At 40.0% G+C, this 21,440-nt stretch overlaps 2 protein-coding genes across 2 annotated transcripts; both read right to left on the reverse strand.

Moving 5' to 3' along the window:
• Positions 1-305: 305 nt before the first annotated feature.
• Positions 306-12,276, reverse strand: kiaa1191 (KIAA1191 ortholog). The gene is made up of 8 exons (XM_030062309.1): positions 12,087-12,276; positions 10,927-11,038; positions 10,360-10,547; positions 10,047-10,158; positions 8,832-8,959; positions 3,117-3,268; positions 2,801-2,976; positions 306-1,590 (listed from the first exon to the last, which is right to left on the reverse strand). Exons 2-8 carry the CDS (start codon positions 10,952-10,954, stop codon positions 1,385-1,387), a joined length of 990 nt encoding a protein of 329 aa, XP_029918169.1. The 5' UTR covers positions 10,955-11,038; positions 12,087-12,276; the 3' UTR covers positions 306-1,384.
• A 776-nt stretch (positions 12,277-13,052) lies between these two features.
• Positions 13,053-14,426, reverse strand: LOC115366729 (interleukin-8-like). Its single transcript, XM_030062311.1, has 4 exons — positions 14,310-14,426; positions 14,035-14,158; positions 13,572-13,649; positions 13,053-13,397 (listed from the first exon to the last, which is right to left on the reverse strand). The coding sequence occupies exons 1-4, from the start codon at positions 14,371-14,373 to the stop codon at positions 13,322-13,324; spliced, it is 342 nt and encodes a 113-aa protein (XP_029918171.1). The 5' UTR covers positions 14,374-14,426; the 3' UTR covers positions 13,053-13,321.
• Positions 14,427-21,440: the final 7,014 nt, after the last annotated feature.

Raw genomic sequence — 21,440 nt, forward strand, 5'->3', positions numbered from 1 at the left:
TCAAAGATAATTCATGTTGAGCATGTTGACAACACATTGAATTTACCTGTGGAAGTCAGCTGAGCAGACTAAAAACCAAATATAAAAGGGATGGATGAAGCGCAAATATTCTGAGCATTTGAAGTTGTATTTTTTTCTAAAGGACGTAAGAGCAAGTACCTAAGGTTTCTACAATATTTAGAGAAAAACAAACACTGAAAATACAGAAAGAGTGGCACGCATGTAAACACTCACAGTGACTGTGAAAGCTCACAGAGGATGTACACAACATCATTTTCACAAAGAAATGGAGCAGAGAGCCACTGTCGCTTGTTAGTGTCAGGTTTATTTACAGATGACTTCAGTGGGAGGCAATCTCCCTTGTGCAATTAATTATTGGAATTCATCAGCATTTCTCAAACAGCAGGAATTCTTGAACTGTGGTATACAAAATGCAAAATTGAAAATGACCACCTCAAGGTTTTGCATATTATAGAGATAATGTTGAAACACTATAGTGGTGCAATGAGGAAATATAACAATTTTAACATACTACCTACTATTTAAAAGAAACAATGATTTAAAGCAGAGCAATGTGAAATACTGATGTTGAAATAAAAAAAAAAATCTATTCAGGTTAGCACACTATTCTCTGTCAATATTGTCAAGTAAAATGAGATACTCTTCCACAAATAATAAAAATAACAAAAGCAGAATAAAAGCAGCAAAACTGCCAAAAGCAAACACATTGCAAGCTTAGGCACAATATCAGTCATTTCCACACAGCACTCCGCACACCATCAGGGGGGGGAAAAAAAAAAAGCACTATACATCTACAAATCCAGGAGGTTACTTAAAATCATAACTGAGGCAGCAGAGAATCATGGACTGTAATAGCTGGTTAGTTTTAATGAGGGAGATGAATCTGAAAAGATCGCCAACAACTAACTTCAGCAGGGGACCAACGAGATACAAAAGGAGGACAACTTCAATCTCATGCCATCACTGACAATGGAACGAGGATGGCAAGGCATCACATGTCAGTGCACCCATTACATGACGTAACGAAACAACGATAACGTACAAAGCAGGACCATCTTCAGGCATGTCTGAAGATGCTCCATTTGGTGCTTTATTTGGGCCAATGAGTTGGTAAAGAGGGAGAGCAGGGAGAAAGACGACTTCAATCGGTCTGGGTGGGTCTCCATATAACACTGTAGGGATGTGTCCAGGTACTAGAAGAGATAATGCTCGAGTTGGTCCTCCATCTTCTCTGTCTCTTGAAAGTTAGAGGAAGGCAGAGGAGACAGAGGACAGCAGGAGAACTAAAGAGCTATCAGAGGTTGGGAAGGGAAAAAAAATGGAGGAAGGGATACAGAGGGGTAACTTCAGCGCTGGACTGGCATCAGAAGCCCGAAGGAGTGAGAATGTTCATGTCCCGAGGTTTGAGTTTGTGTGGCCGCGGGGATGCCCGCTTGGCGTCGATACCTGATATCTCAATCTTGGGGGACATGAAGTTGGCAGGGTCCTCCACCTTCAGGTTGACCTGCGTCTTGATGCCCTCCATGGTGGAGGACTTCTGCAGGCCAAAGTAGGACTGCAGTGTGAAGCCTGCAAGGGAGAGGACAGTAATAGCTGGGTGAAGAGAGAACTGAATTTTTAAATTTCATAGTGTAATTTCTCAAAAGGACCTGTTAATTTAAAAACCCTACTTCCCCTTGTCAACAGAATCTTACATTTTGGAATTAAAATTTACTTTCTGCTGTGCATGGTGTTTCTTACATCTACATTGTATGATTGATGTGGTGCCCCATAGTCTGTCAGACAACAGCTAGTCAGCTACTTACCAAACTAGCTATGCAAGACAGTTAAAACACTTAAAAACAGGATTCATTCAAGTGGATGTTAGTGTAACAGGGAAATTTAGGCTCCCACTATCCCTTTTCACAATACCCTTTTCCCAGGGCTAAATTTCATTTCACACTTGAACCTTGGATTGTGGATTATTCCCACTCTCAGTGGAGGGGCTAACTAAACCTGTTTCAGAGCTCTGACAAACTGATCGACTTTTGAATGTCCTTTGATGGCACTGAGTTTCTGTCTTCTACATACATTCAACAAGAGGTGGCACAATAATTTATGAGGATTTGAATTCATGCTGGATTAGTAGTACCTGGGGTTATTTTTACAGAGCATTTCACAGTAGGTAAATGAAACTGGATTTTTTACTGACAGGAACACAAAGTCTGCAAAAGTAACTGAGATGGCAAATTTGGACAGGAACAAAATAGTAGAGATGCTCCAGAAATCATCACATTACCCAACCTCCCTGTCCACACAGGGCTTGGGAATGTTTTGGAACATTACCTGTCACACTGATCAAACAAATCCAAACAGCCATGGCACATCAAACAAACACTTGTGGGATTTGTTTGATTGGTGTGCCGTGGCCTTTAGTCCCACAATTACTTCATCATCTAAATATCACACACTCAAAGGCAAGATGTTAGAAATTAATATCAAACGCTTCCTGAGTTAAAACCAGCTGAATTTTTAAGTGATCCAAGTCGAGTTGTACCAAGGGATGGCTTCACTTGAGTCCTCACTGAAATCAAGAAATACTCAGTTGCATACCAGGGTTCACTCGTGGCTGTGAAACCAGTGAGTAGTATTCAAAGAGAAAGACTGGGACCTTACCATAATCTGAGTAGACTAAACACAGTGCTACAGCTACTTGTCTCCCAGCTGATGCACATTTGCTGCATGGTAACACTACAGTCACAGCCAAACTGCAGATAAATTTCTGTTTCAGAGCCCTTACCTGTGCTGGTTTCAGAGCCTGGGTCAGTGGGCGACTTCTGCACCACAGACCGGCCTCCAAAGAAGTTCCACCTCTCTCCTCCTCCTCCCTCGTTACCACCCATTTCCAGGTTGGGGTTGGGACTGCTGAGCTCCGGAGCAGAAAGAAAAGGTGCAGGACTGAGGTTGAACCAGCCCCTGTGTTTCAGCCAGGCAAGGGGACGACATAAACATAGGACTGTTAATATGCACTACCGAGTAGTTTACTTCTTGTATGTAGAGGTCCAAACATATTTTGATTTCAAACATTCATCTTTACAACAGTGTGTTATGCCCACCTGCGACTGAGAGAAGGTGATGCGTGGGGGCTAACGCAGGGGGTGACAGAGGGGGTGACGCAGGGGGTGACGGAAGGGGTACCACTTGGGGTGGATTGAGCTGATGCCGTAAGCCTGTCCTCCTTGAAGTCCCCGCTTGGCATTCTCAACTTCTGCAGAGTCAAGGACAGTAGGAAAGGGGTCAAACAGAAAAGCAATTCCAATCACAAATGCAGAGAGCACCCTGCATCCCATGGGGAAAAAACAGCTGACACAGCAGTTCTTAGACAACTGACAAAGCTTTAATATATAAAAGTCAACATGTTTTAATTGCAATAGCTTCCTTCAGGTAAATAACAGATTTGTTTTTACTTCTTTAGCTTTTATTCATGCACCTTCCAGGAGCTGCAAAGATATAATTCTTTAGTCCTATGAAAAAGGCACCTAAGCAGCAACATGCATAAACACCAACAGCACATGTCTGTGACACACAGCATTGATCTTATTAAAAGAGCAAATAGCCTCTAAATACACAATACAAAGGCCAACAGTGTTTGTTTTTTTGGACGTGTAGATGGTAAACATTTCAAAATGCGTCATAGATCTTTGGAACCTATCAACCTTGACCATGTGGTGTGGGTGGGTGTGAAGAGAGAGGGCTGGGTGCATGCGAACCTCTTTGGCTGATCACCAGGCTTCACAAAACCCAGTGGACCCAGGCCAAGGCCAGTGTCTCTCTGGATCATTCCTGCGATCTGCCACTGAGCTAGGCTTATGTTAAGATAAGCTGGTGAACAGTAAACAAAATATTACAGGGTTTTCCCTGGCCAATTTTAGGTCTTAGGCGGTAGGGGGTGTGCGCGGTTCCGGGGTGGGGTTTATTTGGACATTAGATTAATATTTCATAATTTAATTATTTTTAATTATTTTCTCAAATGTCTCCACACACAAACATAAATGGCAAGATCTAAGATACTGACAAAATACGTACAAACACAAACAGTAGCAGGAAATAAAATAAAGTACAGAAATTAATACAAAAACCAAGCGGTTGGAAACTAGTATACAGCTGATTGTTTACTGCACGGGGGGGCTGGGTGCTTGTGTGTGAAAAGCGAAGCGAACAGCAAGTGGAACGAAGGAGAGATGGGAAGGCAGCCAGCACACGGCATAGCAGCATAAAAACGAACACAATAATTACACAAATCCGTCTCTGATTAACGTTAGGGGGTTTAGTCACTTGGGGGGGTTTAGAAAGTCGCTAAGTTGTCATTGTATCAGCAAGTGGAAATTTAACCTAATAATTAGGTTAAATGGTTCTACAATGGATTTTAAAAGTTTGAGTCCACTACTAGAATAGTTGGTCTCAACATTTCTATTGCTTATTCAATAATACATTTATCTAAAATTGATACACATCGTTCTTTTTTTTTTTGTTTTTTTTTATATATATATATATATTTCAGTATTATGAGTAGTATGACATATAATAATTGTAACTGACATATACCCTATCTAACGTAGTTGTTATCAAATCATTTCATAAGGATTTCTAAAACTGCTGTCACACTTAATATTTCATTCAAATTTTAGCACAGCCTCTATGCTACTTATAAAACAGTGTGAATAGTTCTGGTCTTTTAGCAACTAATACTAAATATTGGATACATTAATATGGTCATCTACACATTATTATTATTATTATTAATAATAATAATAATAATAATAATAATAATAATAATATCCGCATATTGTTGCTGTTGTCAGTTCTTTACAATTGAAAAGGTTTTTCCACATCTTTGATGTGGAAAATCCTTTGATTCAGCAATGGACAAACAAGACCATTTCATTACTTGAGAGTGGAAGAAAGTTGTGTAAACAAATAAATCAGTGTTTTAACTTTAAGGTTGTAGTTAGACAGTTTATGTGACAAAAGAGTTGCATGAAAGGTTTAACGCATAAAACCTGCAAACATTGTTGTGGTTGAAATATTCAGATGTGTGGATGTTTTGTCTATTCCACAGCAGGTGGCTTGCACAAGATGAGCTACAATAACCAAAGACAAGTACAACGATACTCTGTGGAAGCATGGCATCCCATCTGGCACAGTGCTGTGTGGAAGTCAGGAGTCCTTGCTCTTGGGTCATTGTCCTGTTAGAAAATGACCCAAGAGCAAGGACTCCTGACTTGCCTGGCTTTGCCCCACAGTCAATAGAAATCAACCAAATTAAACATTTATATTTGAAAAACAAAAGACAAAACATGCTGTAACATGACAACACACCCGCTGGGATGTTGTGAATGAGTGCTGTAATAACGTCGACTGTCACATTTTGCAAAACCCTGTAGATTTGCTGCCAGAAAAATAATCAAACTGTGACTGAAGTGAATGTGGACGCAACAAATCTTGAGAAATGTTGAACTTAAGCAAGTGCTAAAACTTTTTAAACTTCTATCAACTACTGTTATATTGTTTATGACATAATATTTGACAAGTAGTTTATAGTTTTTGACAAACAATGAAACAGGAGTTTTTGTGGCTGACTTTCGGATTACACTGTATAATGCAAAGACCACTGCTGCAATGTACAGAATGGAGAGAGCAAGTGCAAAGCAAACTAAGTGCTCACTCTGCTTTTGCATCACCTTGGAATAGACTGCTCGAAAATGTGCAGCAAAGTCAATGATAATCCTAGTCAAAAAACACATGCTCATCCATACTTGCCTTTGTAGCTCTGTTTATGTCATTAAAAATAATCTGAGGAATGAATTTTGCCATAGACAGTCGCCATTCACTGTAAATATGTTCCAATCCATATCTTGAATGCCCCTCCAAACTCATGTCCTGGTCGTGCATTGTGCTCAAAGCAGTGGTCACTGTGTAAATGAACAGCAAGTGCCACCTGTGTATTAATGCCCTAGGTGGATGCCCTCTTAGATCTGAACACTGCTCACACCCCTTTGGACCGGGGTCGGCTTTATCCAAATCAGGGCACAAAACCTGTTATGCCAAATTCATTTTTTAGGTCAGAGCAGACAAAGTTTGCCCTCTCTCTCCTCTCCTCAAGACAGACCAGCACATCAACCTCATTCTCATTCGCAAACCCAGTTTACACACATATCCAAATCGATAGCCTTAGGTTAGCCAGGGACCCGGCGAACGTAAACATTAACTTGTTTGCTTGCTGGCGTCGAAAACCTCAACCTTAGAGAGACGTCGGGGTGAACTCATTTTGCCCGGCTTCAATTAATACAGCGTTACACTTGCCCTACGGTACTGTTACTCCAACTATCTGACGCTACGTGAGCTAATGCTAACTGTTACGTCTGAATGAACTAGATTAGCTACATGACAAGCAACATGACTGTAAGCTTGGAGGTAACATCGCTTATACAGAGTAGTCGGCCACAAAAAATATAGCTTTTCCACTGGGGTGTCCATGCTGAGTAGCTTCCGAGCCGCAGCAGTTGCTAGCATGCTAACTTAATGCTAACACTACTGTTAGCGTCCCCCGGTGAGGCCTAACGTCAGCTCTCGACACACAAAAAATGTGTAACTTTTCGTTTAAGAACACCGATTTACTTGCATACCTTTTTATGATGAGATTCCTCTGACGTTCCAGTCCGACTAGCGTCTTCGTTTTATCCATATTTAGTTGTTTTAACAAACTGAAGGGGAGATTTTTTGTGGGTGATGTTTCACAAAAACACAAACTGCCGTGGGCCTCAAAATGCCTTTGTTAGGAGCTCAGTGATTGGTCGTTTTGGGGAAACGAAGGGGCTCGTCTCATTTTGAGGGCGTTGCCCGGCAACAGCAGAAAGAGAGCTCGAATCTAGAACCAGCCCAGTGTCGATTACGCAATTTGTTTACCAAGGCAGTTTGCGGATATTGCAGAGTCACACCAGGGCACAGCGATGAGTGTAGTTATAACGAACGTACTTTGCAACCTGGACTTGTGCCTGCAGGTATGCTCTGCAGCTACAGACAGGGCAGTGATGCAGAGGACAGGAGAGCCAGTTGAAAGGAATGTCACAGATGAAATTAAGAAGTCTAGGCCCACATATAAGGAGCACACCTGGGGTCAACTGGAACATGCTGAGGTCTGTTTTGAATGGCCTGAGGACAATGACAGGGATGCAAGGACGCACAGAGCTATTACTTGAGTGGTTTTAATTCTAGACCAGCTTATTTGAAATTATTTTAAATTCCTAGATGATTTTAAGGAGCACATGCAGGAGATCAGACAAAATGCTTTAAGCCTGTTCAACTAAAATTGGGCATTAAAGCTGTCGGGGAAAAAAGTTTAAATGCACAAAACAACCCAAACTCCAAGCTCTGAAATTATACCTGGAAAGCTGCTCATTTAACGTGCATAGCAACGGAGTGGTATCTTTCAAAATATATTCATGTAATATCTTGACCAGCAGGGGTTTCCTAAGATGCGGAGACAGTCTGGCATTATGTCAGTGAAGCTCATTGTAGAATTGTGGCCCTTCAGTAGTTACACATTCCTTTAATAAAAATGATTAGGAATATATACTGAGCAAGGTGGAGAACTCTGATGACCACAGTTTTACAGAGCAAAGCAGCAGTGAAGGATACCACTATACCTGGTCTCTTCTGTAGGCATTTACAGAGTTATAAAACTCATGCAAGGCTTGATTTGTTGACTTCTCCTCAGCCTTTTATAAAATTACACCTAATTTACTGGCAAAAAAAAGTACTGACTGAATTAGGGCTGACTGATCTTAATATTCTAGGCAGGATCTTAGATCTTGTTCCCACACACTGTGCAATCCAGGATCAGGACATTGAATTTGTTTCAGGCTATAAATACCCCAGTACTGTCTGACAATAAACTCAGCTGCAGCAAAAAACATCGATGCGACTTTTAAAAGAAGGGACAGCACCACCTTTTTTTCTAATTAGGAAGCTGAACTAGTTAAGCGTCTGGATTTATCGTAAGTGATTCTATGATTTTATGATCAATGAGCTCTTTCTGCCTATTTCAGTCCTGAACATAACCAATTCCTGAAACCAATATCTGCATGTAACAATGAATGACAGACATGAAAATATTACCATGAGTTAATGTTTTTGTTAGAGTATCGATTTCTTAAAAAAAACAAACAAACAAACAAACAAAAAACTCTTTATCTTGTCTATTTAAGATAACATTGCCGATGCCAGTTGGCCTTATGAGGGAGGTCAGGGGACAGCAGGTGCAGCAACAACATAGCCTCATTGGCTTCTGAGGGGGTGGGACATAGTGGGCAGGGAGGACTGGTGAACTGCACAGACATCACAGCCTTTATATATATGTATACACGGACATATGCAGGTACTGTACAGATCCATGTATGCACGCACGTACAAACAAAACAAACACACTCCACCCTGACATTCTACAAGTATTTGTTAATCCTTCATCTGACCTCATGTCTACAAGTAAAAACAGCACATTTGAACATAGTGACCCATTAATACCTAAACTTTCTAACTGGTGTGCTTCACAATGCATTTCATATATACTGTTTCATGGGGGACAGACATTATTCTCATTTCTAAAGTTTGTGGATGCCATTCTTTGACTGCATCCACGTTGCATAAATAAGTAAGGCTTGTTAAGGTATGTGCATGCAGCATTTCCTTAACCTTATTCTCTCAAATCCCTTGACATCTAAAAGGCTTGAACTTCGCTTCTGGAGACACCTCTTACATCTTCTTATACTCACTGGCAGTGTGCCGTCCGCCAGGCGGTGGAAGCGAGTCTCCTCAGCAGAGAGGCCCTTGTGGGGAGAGTACACAGCGTCTGTCAGCCCTGCCTGGTGCTCAAACTTCTGGAGGTTCTCCTGGGTCTGCTCTGTGTGATGACGGGTATACAGTCAGTAGTGGAGGTAAATTTAGCCACTCTCTTAATGTGCTGTGATCCATGCTAGCCTGCTGATACTGCACAGACTGTTTATTCATAGGCTTGAGTAGCTAAGGCAGCAACTATTTGGACAAGCAGCTTACATAATACTGTGACATATCAAATTGTAGTATATCTGTAGATCCTATCATACATATATTATATGAGGGGTTTTCAAAGGTTTGATAACTAAGGGTTAGTTTAAGGACCCAACATTGGATTGAGATCCGCCCAAGAAAAAAGGAACACAAAATAATTCCAGAACAAATCTCTTCTTTAATTGCCTAGTCTAGACTAAAAGTTATGCCAACTGGCAAATGTACCTGCCATGATGATGAAATCTGTCTCATGAGTAGGTATATCACGAGTTGTGTATGATTTGCAAGATTCCTAGTTGCCATGCAACCATTCCTAACTTGACAGCTTAGCCAAGGGGGCGCAGGGTTACCATTCTTAAAAGCACTGTGTGATGTAGGTCGCCAAAAACTGCATGTTTTTTGCCCTAAACTACATTGAATTAGAATAAGGTGGGCATGTCTGCAAAGAGGGGACCCCTGAGTACCTAGAAAATCTATTTTCATCCAGATATTGGGAGGTCAGAGGTCATGGGACCCCTTTAAAAATGGCCATGCCAGTTTTTCCATCACCAAAATTTAGCCTAATTTTAGAGCAATATTTTGTTTGCCAACAACCCACCACAACAGACTTAGTACCAAAGGATCCCTTAAGTCATCTAAATTTAGTTTCATATGGTCTTCACTCTAGCTTTAAAGCCTGCTACAACCTCTGAGAGACAGTACATCGGCCGAGATCGCCAGCCTCGCTGACTTGGGCAGAGTTTAGAGATTAACTCTTCACAGTCCACCAAAGACGTTTACGAGGGCTGCCAAATGCCCGCAGGCCACACTTTGAGAATGCCAATATTACATGTTTTTTATCTTCTAATCTGAACATTCGGATACAGAGACAAATCAAGATGAATGGAAATATATTTAAACAAACATGCTTGGGAAAAGTCGTGTTCGCTTGGATGACTTACTAATCATGATCGAGCTCATTAGAGAGGTGGCTTTGGCTTTCACCACAGGGACAGTGGACTTGGCTGCCGGTGTTGTCTCAAAAGTCATCAGCTTCCCACCAATCTCGCCTTCCTGGCCACACAAGATCATACTAGTAAGACTAATGTATGAACCACTAACATAACAGAATGGAAAGTAAATACCATTATTGGCTTGCACTGACAAAGTCTTGCACCAAAGATTTAAGACCAAGTTGCACACTGAGTTATGTAAGTAACAATTTCATCGACAAAACTAATTGGAGGAGTCAGTAACAAACAAATGAGATGGCACCTCTGCAATGCTCTCGAACCTCCGCTGTGGGATGACAGGGTCTTTCCATAAGATGTTGACAGAGAAGTCTGAGGGTGGTGAAATTATGGGGGCTTCCAGCTGCTCGTCATAGTTGAAGTTGCGTCGGCTCATTCCGATGGGAGAAGACGAGGCACCAAAGAGTCCTGATGATGTGCTGGACTCCAGGGCTGTCGCATGAAGAAATGTCATAACAGTCTTTAATTTAGCCCATACCACTGTATGCATACATATTTTACAAGGTAGGAAATATAAACCTTTTATGAATACATCGAACATCATAGTTAAAAATGGAAATAAGCTTATTGATGAAAAAGAATTGCATGCATTGTACCAATATTTTTTGGTACATATTTGGTTTCTATTTTCAATTAATGCCACTCCCACCAGCTTCAAGCTCAAATCAGCATTTTTCATTTTCACTCTCTTCAATACAATCAACAATCAAGCACCTCCTCCTCCTCTTCTTCCTGATAACCATCCTAATCATGATCAGTGTCATCATCAACACCGACTAAAACTGAATAAGAGTCAAAATTCTCATGCTACCTGGAATGTCTCTTTGTCTCGAGGCCATGTTGTAGCCCGATCAGATCAGAGGGCATGGACTTTGGAAGGTGGCTGTGTGAAGCTTGACTTTGCCTCACTGTGGAATCAGAACCTGCACAATTCACGACACGAGAGACACAACATCACACAGCGTCATTAGGTCGATACATATTGTATGCCTGCTTCTATATATGGATGTTTGATGCATATAACATATTGATGTCACTCCTACCACCATCGCCTAAGGGAAGAATGATCAAGTGTGAGGTTAAAGGCAGAGGTTAATCTGTTAAAGGCAAACACACAACAGAGATTTGAGTTTGTTTTTAGACCAGTGCATGCTGTCCTGTGGCTGATCTCCCTCAAATAGAACCCAAGAGTCAGATTACCATGTGCCCCAATAACATTTACATCAGGGAAAAGTCACACTCACCTACCAGTCTCTCACTGTGCCATGTCTCCACATGCAGCAGCAAAATAACACAATGATTCTCAGTAGGCTTGCTCTGACAAGATCGGAGTTACTTTTGGGCACACTGTGTTGTTAAGAGAACTGGATTCTGTATTGCAGTAAGTTCAGCGTTGTTTGAAAATCCACCCATATTAATGCTCCTGCACTGCGCCATATCCAAGCTGTCAGTCTACCTCTGTTTATCAGCGCTATCTTATCAGAACACAGACACCGACCACTTTTCACTGACACCCTCATTCATCTTCTTTGACGTTATAGCCTACTGGTGATATCAGATGAATCTGAAAGTGCAAAACTGAGATTTGGTGTGGTCAGTGGGAATGTGCAGTCTTACTTCCCGACCTGCTGACAAGCTCTATGGCTACTGACTGAGGTTGTTACCGACAGCGCTCCGGGAAGCCAGATAGAGTGACTTGCAAAATCAGGAACCGTGAATTATTAGTGTAAGACTGCTGAAATAACATCTGCAGGAAACGATGCACTATTTTTTAAGGAAATGAAACTGTCTACTGCAAATACAACAGAATAAAATGCACTTGGAGTAATGCTTTCGAGGTAGTAAATTACGCATAAAACATCCAAACGCGCCTTTTTACTTTTTTTGTTTGTTTGTTTGTTGCCCCGACAATGCCAAAATAAAAAGGTTTGCATGCACCACAGTATAATAAATGCTGTGTCAAAGACTTACCTCACTCAGTCAGTAACTTATCCTCAGCAGGTATTTCAGTGTCGCAGCTTTTTTTTTGCAGTGCAATGCTTGAATGAACAAACAGGTCCGTTCACCGGTCACTTCATCCATGACTTTTGGACATGGGAAGAATAAACAGGCGCTGAGACAAGGGAGCACCAATGACTGAGCGGAGAGCGCACCTCTCCTCTGGGGGAGGCGACGGAAACGATCACCCGATACTCAGTGTAAAAGTGAAAGCTCTGCACTGTAGCGGGTTTTGAAATAGTGGCATTTAGACTGCGCTGCAGTCATTATCATTCACAATGTTTCCATGCGGGCTATGTAGCCTGTTGTCAGCTGGCACGAACAATAGGGCGAATAAGACAAAGAAAACACACTGCAGGTGAAATCAGCCTAATTTGTGAAATGTGGTAAATAAGCCTGCCTTGCTTAAAGGTCTGTTGGCTAGAGAACATGACATTGAAATGACATAATAAAAGAACAAGATAGTGGTGGATTATGGAGGCCATAGGGTCAGTCTCCAACTTTGGTTTCCTCTGAAATTTGATATTTCTGAGTGTCATAGAAAAAAAAAAGTCAAGAAAATCCCTTTAAAGTGCATAAAAGTTATAAGACACAACATGGAAACTGGAATTTCCTGTCTGTCCTCTGATGATAATGTGACACCCTGTGAGCTCTAGCCTCACCTATGTTTAGTGCTTGACAGCCATAATCTCTGAGTTATAAGATGTATTTTATCTCAGTTTTGTCCATTGCAGTTCATCAAATCTGGAAAGACGAACATGCCAATATTTTTTGTGTGGAAATAGTGGAAATCCGAGCTGCATCTTGCATTGCCCTCTTTCAGCCACAAGATAGCGCTGCTGATAATGGCCGCATGTGGGACCCAAGACAGAAAATGAAACCAGAAAATGAATCAGTGTTTTCCTTCATTCTTTTTTTTTTTAATAATGTAGAAAAGTCCCAGTAACAAAATACAGTACAACTAGTTTAAAAATACATAAAAGCTTAGAGGAACTGACATCTGGATATCAACTATTTACATGACAAAATAGAAAATACATAAAAACAGATATTAGCACAATTGTATAAATAGACAAATAGAGAAGATAAATACATAATGAGGCATTGTATACAGCATCTATACTTGGACTGTGTTCTAACATTTATCAGAGGTTGTAAGGTGCATTTGTTGGGAGTCAGACTGAGACTCCTGAGTCAGAGAGTCAGAATCAAGCTGAGTCAGTGCTGCTTTTCAAGGAGCTGGTCTCAGTTGAGCTGGATGTGGGAGAGCTTCTTCTCTTTGCTCTGTAAGTACACAATGACACGGAAAAGAAAGTGAGAACAAATGACAGTGTTGAGGATCAAGGATTATCACACTTGCTATTGATGATTCAATCACAATAGCAAGTGTGGTGATCCATTGAAACTGCTTGATCGGTGGGACGTGTGGGTATTTATGGGTCCATAAAGCATACTCACACCAAATCAGCCAAGAGCACAGCCAGTTGTTCCTTCTTGGGGTCAAGGCAGTGACGCTGGCCATCTCTGAGAGTGATACTGTTGAAATGGACAACACAAAGAGTTCAGGCAAAATAACAGTAGAAATGACCCTTATCTACCCACAACATAATACATCATATAAAATTAAGATTAGACTACTGTTTAGTATCTAGCTGCTCTTTTCTATTAAGGATTATTAGAACTGTATAATTAGCTTGATTTAGTTTTATCAGCTGGTTAAAGTTTCCTCTCGAGTGGCTACAAGTATAAAAACAGTTTTATCTCCATACAATTCAGATAAATGTCATATTTATTCTGGTTCTAGTGCTTTACATGAGCTGCAGTAGGTCTACATCAACAGAGCATATTCAAACCTGAGAGCTTACACTGCACTAGCATCACTCTTTCAAAACTCTTAATTAAAAATCATAGGAGATCTTACATGATCTCCACGGTGTCGCAGAATATGGTCACTGGATAGATCTGGACGTCCTGCACGTCAGACGGCTTGCCAGGTATTTTGCTCCTGGTACGCCGACACAAACATCCCCGTCTTCCTTCCCGGACTGCAGAGGGACAAATGGAAAGGAAGTTTCTTTAAGTCAAAATCAACTTGATTCATCAGGATTTCTATTCAATAGCTACGGAAATTGCTAAAAAAGTAACAAACAATGACCATCTGAAATGTAAATGAAGAAAAAAAAGATAAAAACTCACGTTGGGCAGTAGAGATGCAGACCACAGCAGCCAGGAGCAGAAGCACTTTGGTGAAACTACGCATCGTTGGTTTCTTCTCTGGTTTAGCTGCCACAGATGCTAGAAATGATTCTCCTCTTTATGGTGAGGATGATCAGAGAATAAGAAGAAAGTGTAGTGGCATGAAGGCAGAGGGGCTGCTTATATAGTCATCTAGCCCTTCTTCCTGTGAGGGGAATTTTCCTTTATGGAAAGTGAAACTGCACAAAACCACAAATAACAGCCAGCTAAGCCAGTTATTCATCACACTTTTCACCTTCTAGATTTTTTTTTTTTTTTTTTGGTCATTTTACAATGTGACCTTTAGATTCCACCAGCTGTATATTAAAATATTATGTATGAGAATGGAAATATAAGAAACTTATTTGCTGTATATTAATAGGCATGGGGCTTATTTATTTTCACTTACAGTTGCTTTGCACTTTGACTCATTTGTTTGATTTAGTCTCTTGTGATTTTTGTACTTTTTTAAAAATGACTGGTAATTTATTTTGATACCATGAAATATAATATATAATAATATTATCAGAACTTCATTTTTATCATATCTGACCTGATTAATGATGACTCCATTTCTATGTAAATTTCTGGCACATAGCTTCATTCCCATGCCAAAAAAAAAAAAAAAAAATGTATAGTAGTTTGGGGTAAATGTCTCTGGCCAAACAGGAGAAATATGTTGTACACATCCTTAACTATGAAGTTGACCATTTATTATTTATAAAAAAACAAACAAACAAACAAGCACATTAAGTCAACTACTACCAAATAATGGATTAAATATCAGATCAGATCGGTGAGATAATGAAAATGGAAAAGTAATTTCATCATTTCACTGCACTGTATTTAATACTTCCTGGAACATGTTACGCCAGCACAACATGACACAATCCAACTCTTTCATTCAGAAAATGTAACACCAGTAGATTTTTTGTTCAATACAGTTTATGGTTTTGGTGTAGTGGTGAGATAATGGGCATATTAAATGTACTTTACCCCTCTTCACCCAGCAGGTTGGCTCTGTTTATAACTGCTTGCACTCCTGGTTTCATTTTTCACTTATTTGTTTTTTCAAAGTTAACACTTTACTGGTGGTGTCATAATGTGTGTATGATGTTGCAGAGGAGCATTTGAGTCTTTCCTTTCTAACAACAGAGATTTAGAAAGGAAAGCTGGGATGCGATGAGTTATTTGGATAGTAACAAAATGTTGACAAAAAAGAAAAAGAAAAAAATGTGAAGGAGAGACAAAAGTGGGCTTATAAAATGTAATAAAAGACCTTAAAGGGCCATACAGTGATTTTGATTGGTTTTGCCATTTACTATAATTTACCCACATTTTACATTGCAGCACCCCCACAAATCATGTTGGGGTACTTAAGATTTCACAACATATGACCAAACTCCCTCAGTTTTCAAATTTGCATTTTTATGTGAAACACCCACCTTACAATGTTCTGCTTCTGAAGCTTGCAAAGTCGTCACCATTCATAAACCACAGAACTGATCGTTTGCTGCGTAAAGCAAACATTTCCCTGGGGGACTATTTTCCAACGGTGGGGTGCACAATTTCATGTCATCAAAACAGTGCTGCTGCTTTTTGGAAAACTAATGTGGGTGAGTTTATTGAGTTTATTGATGGAATATTGGTGTCAAGACAGTTTGAAGTCTCTTAAAGTTCATTTTCATATCGTAATGGAATGAAAGGGAATCAAAGGCTGGATAAAAGGAAGGAAAAATGATATCGGAGTTCTAAAACACAACTTCTTGCTCTGGGAAAAGATAAGCAGAAATGTGAAGTGTATACATTTTGTATGTTATATGCAAAATCACTGGTATGACCCTTTAAAATAGAAACACACACACACACACACACACACACACACACAACATAAAACACATGGTCCAACCCTCAGTTTCGTTGGTAAACTCACACACCTCTATTGAAAAGATAAAATAAAGCCGAAATCAGGAAAATGATCTGGGATGTCATTATGCAGAATGCTCTTGAGTACATTACTTAGAGATTTGGTAAAAAATATTATCAAGTCAAATTTAATTGAGGTAGTGCACGAATGAGTGGGTTAGGGCTGATTTAGTGGGCTGGCTTATACATGAAAGGCCAACGGAAGCACCAGGCAGAGTATGTATGTTGAGTGGGTATTTGTGGTTAACACATTTCTATTCAGCCCCTTCCCCTGGAAAATCAAAAATACAGCTAAGTATGGTAATACTGTGTTTCCACTGTAGGTGTGTGGTATTCACACTATTGTGACATTTATTGTGAAATATTTATAGGCAAAATAGTGTGAGTGGCATTGGCAGACCGCTGTCTGATGATTCCATTGCATTGACCCAGAATAAAGAAGCAGAACACCAACACAGGTCTATATTCAGTCATTATTAGATATCAACACTTGTCATGGTAAAAGGAATAGCTACCGCTAAGGCCTTTGGTTTCAGAGAAGACGCAGTGGTGTAATCAGAAGAGTGTAATCAGGAAGTTTAGCGTGACTTTAAGTTTCCTCTGCTCTTCCAAATCGCTGACCACATGAAGATCCACTGTGATTCAGCTAGGAGGAAACAGACAAGGAAACAAAAGTGGAACAAAAACTGGAGAAATAATTTTACAATGGAAATATTAGTTTTCCATTAATACTGCAGAGTATGTTTAGGCAATCTAAGTGGATGCTCACTCAGTAGCCTGAATGCAAAAGGTAACTAACAGTGGCTTGTGAATTTCAAAAGAAAAAAAAAAAAAAAATACAGCTCACATACTGTAGTGTAACAGCTTTGTCTAATACCCCAAGTCTGGCGTAAGACACCTTAGCTAAGTTGATTTTAATTGTTGTATTCCATAAATCACATTACTGGATTTACGATTGTGTTTAATTCTGTGCTTATAAAACATGAAAAGGCTTAGCTGCTGTGATTTAACACATACTGTTAGTGTCTTCGCTGAGCAAGGATATGTGAAAGGGACTTTTATCTATTTCTACATAGGCTGCATGCTAAAACAAAAATAGTCACATGGTCATCAGTTTCCTTGTAAGTGGTAACTTCTCTAAACTACTAATTCTCTGAAAGAAAGAGGGGCTTCTCCTGACAGTCAGCCTGATTGCATGGCTGCCAATGTATTGATGACATGAGTCATATTGGAACTTGCTCTGTGTGATAATGTGTAGGAGAGAGGAAACCCAGAGAGGTCAGCTGTGGCATGTGCCACCTCTCATGAACTCCATTTTGATCTGAGCAGACAGAGTGCACTTGGCAGTTTGAATATTTTATATTTCATATTTGTGAATATTTCATGGGTTATATTTATAGTGGATGGGAGAGTGCACCTACTCACACCAGAGCCCAAGTACAGCATGTTTCTTTATACATTCTGATGACGACAGGAACAAAAATGGGGCAACTTGAGGTCCAGCACTGCATGGCACAGCAGTACCACTGCACTGTGGCAGCTAGGATTAAATATGGCCAACCAGCTAGAAAAAAAAAAAAAGAAAGAAAAAAAAAGAAAAAAGTTATATTTTTGGACCATGGTCGGGGGTGTTTGCACTGGGGGATTGCCCGCCTACCCATCAGGATGTTTTTTTTGTTTCCTCTTGTGGTGGAGTACATCATCACTACCATTTTATCAAAATGAGGTAGGCCTACCGCAAAACTTGAAACAAATAAAGGAAATAACCAACAGGAACTGAAAACGTCAGCAGTGTCTCTTCCTCTGCAGACTCAAGGTCACAGCCTGATGTGGTTGCACTTCTCACTGTCACTATGAATTCTCCAGCTATAAGTAGATATATGTTGAAATACAAAGGGAGTACTGACAGATATGGTGAACAGACTCTCAGCTTTATGTAAATGTTTCTCTAGACCAGGGGTGTCAAACTGGTGCCATGGAGGGCCAAGAGGCTGCAGGTTTTCATTCCAACCGAAAACTCCACCAGGTGATTTCACTGATCACCCCACCTTCAAGCAGAGAGAAGGGACTAATCAATGAAATCACCTGGTGGAGTTTTCGGTTGGAATGAAAACCTGCAGCCTCTCGGTCCTCCATGGCACTGTTCATGTAGAGAGAGCATTGTGCAGTACCCCTTAATGTCACTGCATTGCTGTACTTATGGGTAAGGTCAAGAGGTACAAATTCCAGCTGATATGACAGTGCCTGTCCGTACTGAGTGGTAGATGTGACTTAAATTTTTGCTCCCCAATAGCCCAGGTTCTTTTTGGCTACAGCTATGATGATTATTATTATTAGTCTACTAAACTTTCACATTTTTATTTAATGCACAATTGTTCAGTGGGTTCCTGGGCAAGGACATGAGTATGCTGATGATACAGCCCTTATTTAAGAAACCTAAACTGAATTATTTGAGATGTTAGACCTTGTCTTTAAATCAAGGTCAAGGTGACTTTTACTGTCTCCTCTTGGAGAAATTTGTTTTGAACGAAAAGGGAATTACTGCCTAATGACAGACATTACACCTACAACACTGATCTGGATTAAAATATAAAATATAAATAAGTGCAAAATAGCAATATACAAAGTTCACATTAAAATTGCCCACTCTATCGTTCAGTCCAGTTGTGGCAGAGGGGATATGTGCGTGAGTGTGTGACTGAATTCAGGAGGAGTTGAACAGTCTTACTGCTGTGGGGACGAAGGATCTCCTGAATCGTTCAGTTCTGCAGCGCAGTGAGAGGAGCCGACTGCTGCAACTGCTCCCCTGTTGCTCCAGGAGGCTGTGGAGAGGGTGTCTGCCATTGTCCATTATAGCTTTCAGTTTGTTCAGTGTGCCCCTCTCCACCACAGATCTTAGTGGTTCCAGTCTCCTGCCCAGTGTTGAGCCTGCTTTTTTGACCAGCTTGTCCAATTGCTTGGTGTTTTTGTCTGTAAGGCTGTCTCCCCAGCACACTGCAGAAAAGAAGAGTGCACTGGCCACCACCGTGTGATAGAACATGGTGATCATCTCTACACACTCATCAAGGACCTCAATGCTCGCAGGAAGAACAGACAGCTCTGCCGCTTCCTGTACATCACATTACATCAGGGGGGTCAGACTAATATTAGGTAGTAGGCCAGAATTGTTCAAATGAGATCTCATGGAGACTGGATTATTTTTTTTCACATGGATATTTTTGGCTACACTGTAAAAAATGTTTGTAGAAAATACAGTAAAAAACTGTCAAATAGCAACAGTAAAAGACCATAAAATATAAAATGGTAAATTACCGTAGTATACACATGAAATTACCCTAAACCAAGAAACAGTACATTACTTTAATTTTTACTGTCATGGCATGTAGAAAACACACCAGTTTACTGTAAAAACATATATTTGAGGTAAAATTGATGGGAAAATACCATAATTTCAAAAGCATGTAATTACCCTAAAATTCACGGTGTTATTCTGTTTTATTTACAGTAAAAAACCTTACACCACTCAGCAAAAACATACCTTAATTTCTGCATAAACAAGATGTCAAAAATATGGTATGTGTTTATTAAATAATGTTAAGTTCAAGGTAAAATGTATATGTTTAATGTAATATAATGTCTCTATAAATCTAATTTGACACTTAAAGGTCCAGTATGTAATAACTGTCTGGATTTAAAGGGATTTATGCTATTGGAAGAAATGCAATATGATATTTATAAGTGTGTTAATTGTGTCCATTAGTGTAAATCAGCTGAAAATAAGAATTGTTGTGTTTTCATTACCTTAGAATGATCCCTTTATGTCTACAGAATGGCTCCCCTTCTAAGGAGTCTATGTTGCACCGCCATATTTCTAAAAAATGCTTGCTCTAGGGATGGCTTTTTGCGTTTTTCATGACCGTTAGCACCCAATTCTTTTGTTGAAAACCCAAGAACAAACCGGAGTAAATCTTCAGTTCTCAGATGAAATATTTATTATGGTCACATATTAAATAAGGCAGTGCTGGGCTCAAGGTGACAGAGCTGTCGCAGGATCTCTGTCAGATTGAGCCCCGATATTAGGTAATGATACACATTTATGTTCTTGGGCTGGGCCTGCCCCGTACAGAGGTTGGACTTTCACGCAACTAAGTATAATTAGCCAGTTACCTGGACATGGACAGGCCAAGGTCTTGTGGCTGTGAGTATTGCTGTATCTGTTGTGGGATTAACAATGTTTGGCTCAGTGTGTGTAGCCTTCACATGGGAAACACTTATCATCTCTGCTTGGCCTTGATTTGGACCTGTTATTGTTTGGTCTGAGCTAGCAGGTTCAGGTTGAGACATGTGGTGTCGGATAGCTTCTAACCATTGCTCGTGCCTCAGTGTAGGGAGGGGGCGAGGCTGTGCGTGCCGGAGCAATCTCAGCTGCTTTTGGTGAGAATGTTTTGTCTTTAGGATCGGTAATTGTTTTTGGTAAGGATGTGTTATCTCTAAGCATGGTACAGTACGTCTCCGGAAAAGTTAGGGTCTTAACTGGCACCTGGTGTTTTGGTTGTGCAGAGGACAAGGCCTGAATAGAGAATTTAACTTCTGCCATAAAACACTGTCAAGTAGTCAGAAATGTTTCTGTCTTAAAAAAAAAAAAAAAAAATCATTAACACTAATAAATAATTTTGAGTAATAGAGTGATATACAATGAACACACAATGTAAGCGATGCTAATTATGAATGTGAAACTGTGTTTTTAAGTGTTAAAAAATAACAGGTTATCAGGCTGATGAATGCCAATTTTAATGAGAAGGTTTATACATTGTTGCTTTATTTATTCATTTATTTTTATCCTAGTTATTATTAATTTATTTATTTTGTTTGAATACTTATTCTCACAGATTTGCACATGTATAAGTTATATATAAGGTATCGCTGCTGGGAAACCATTACTTCAACTGATTCACTGACAATTGAGAGTTGAGAGTTAAAAGTTGTATGTCTAATGAATGATTGTTGGATTTGTTGTGCTTTTATTCCTGTTGCCTACTTTTCTGCCAGAGATTGTCTGCAATCTCTGGCCCGATGTCCTTGCTTTCTACATACATAGTATCCTTCATCTCTACTTGCTGCTCCTTTGTCACTGAGGAGAAAAGCCTGCCCCTTTATCTTTTGTTA

Source organism: Myripristis murdjan, chromosome 10 (assembly GCF_902150065.1).
Source record: "Myripristis murdjan chromosome 10, fMyrMur1.1, whole genome shotgun sequence".
NCBI lineage: Eukaryota > Metazoa > Chordata > Actinopteri > Holocentriformes > Holocentridae > Myripristis > Myripristis murdjan.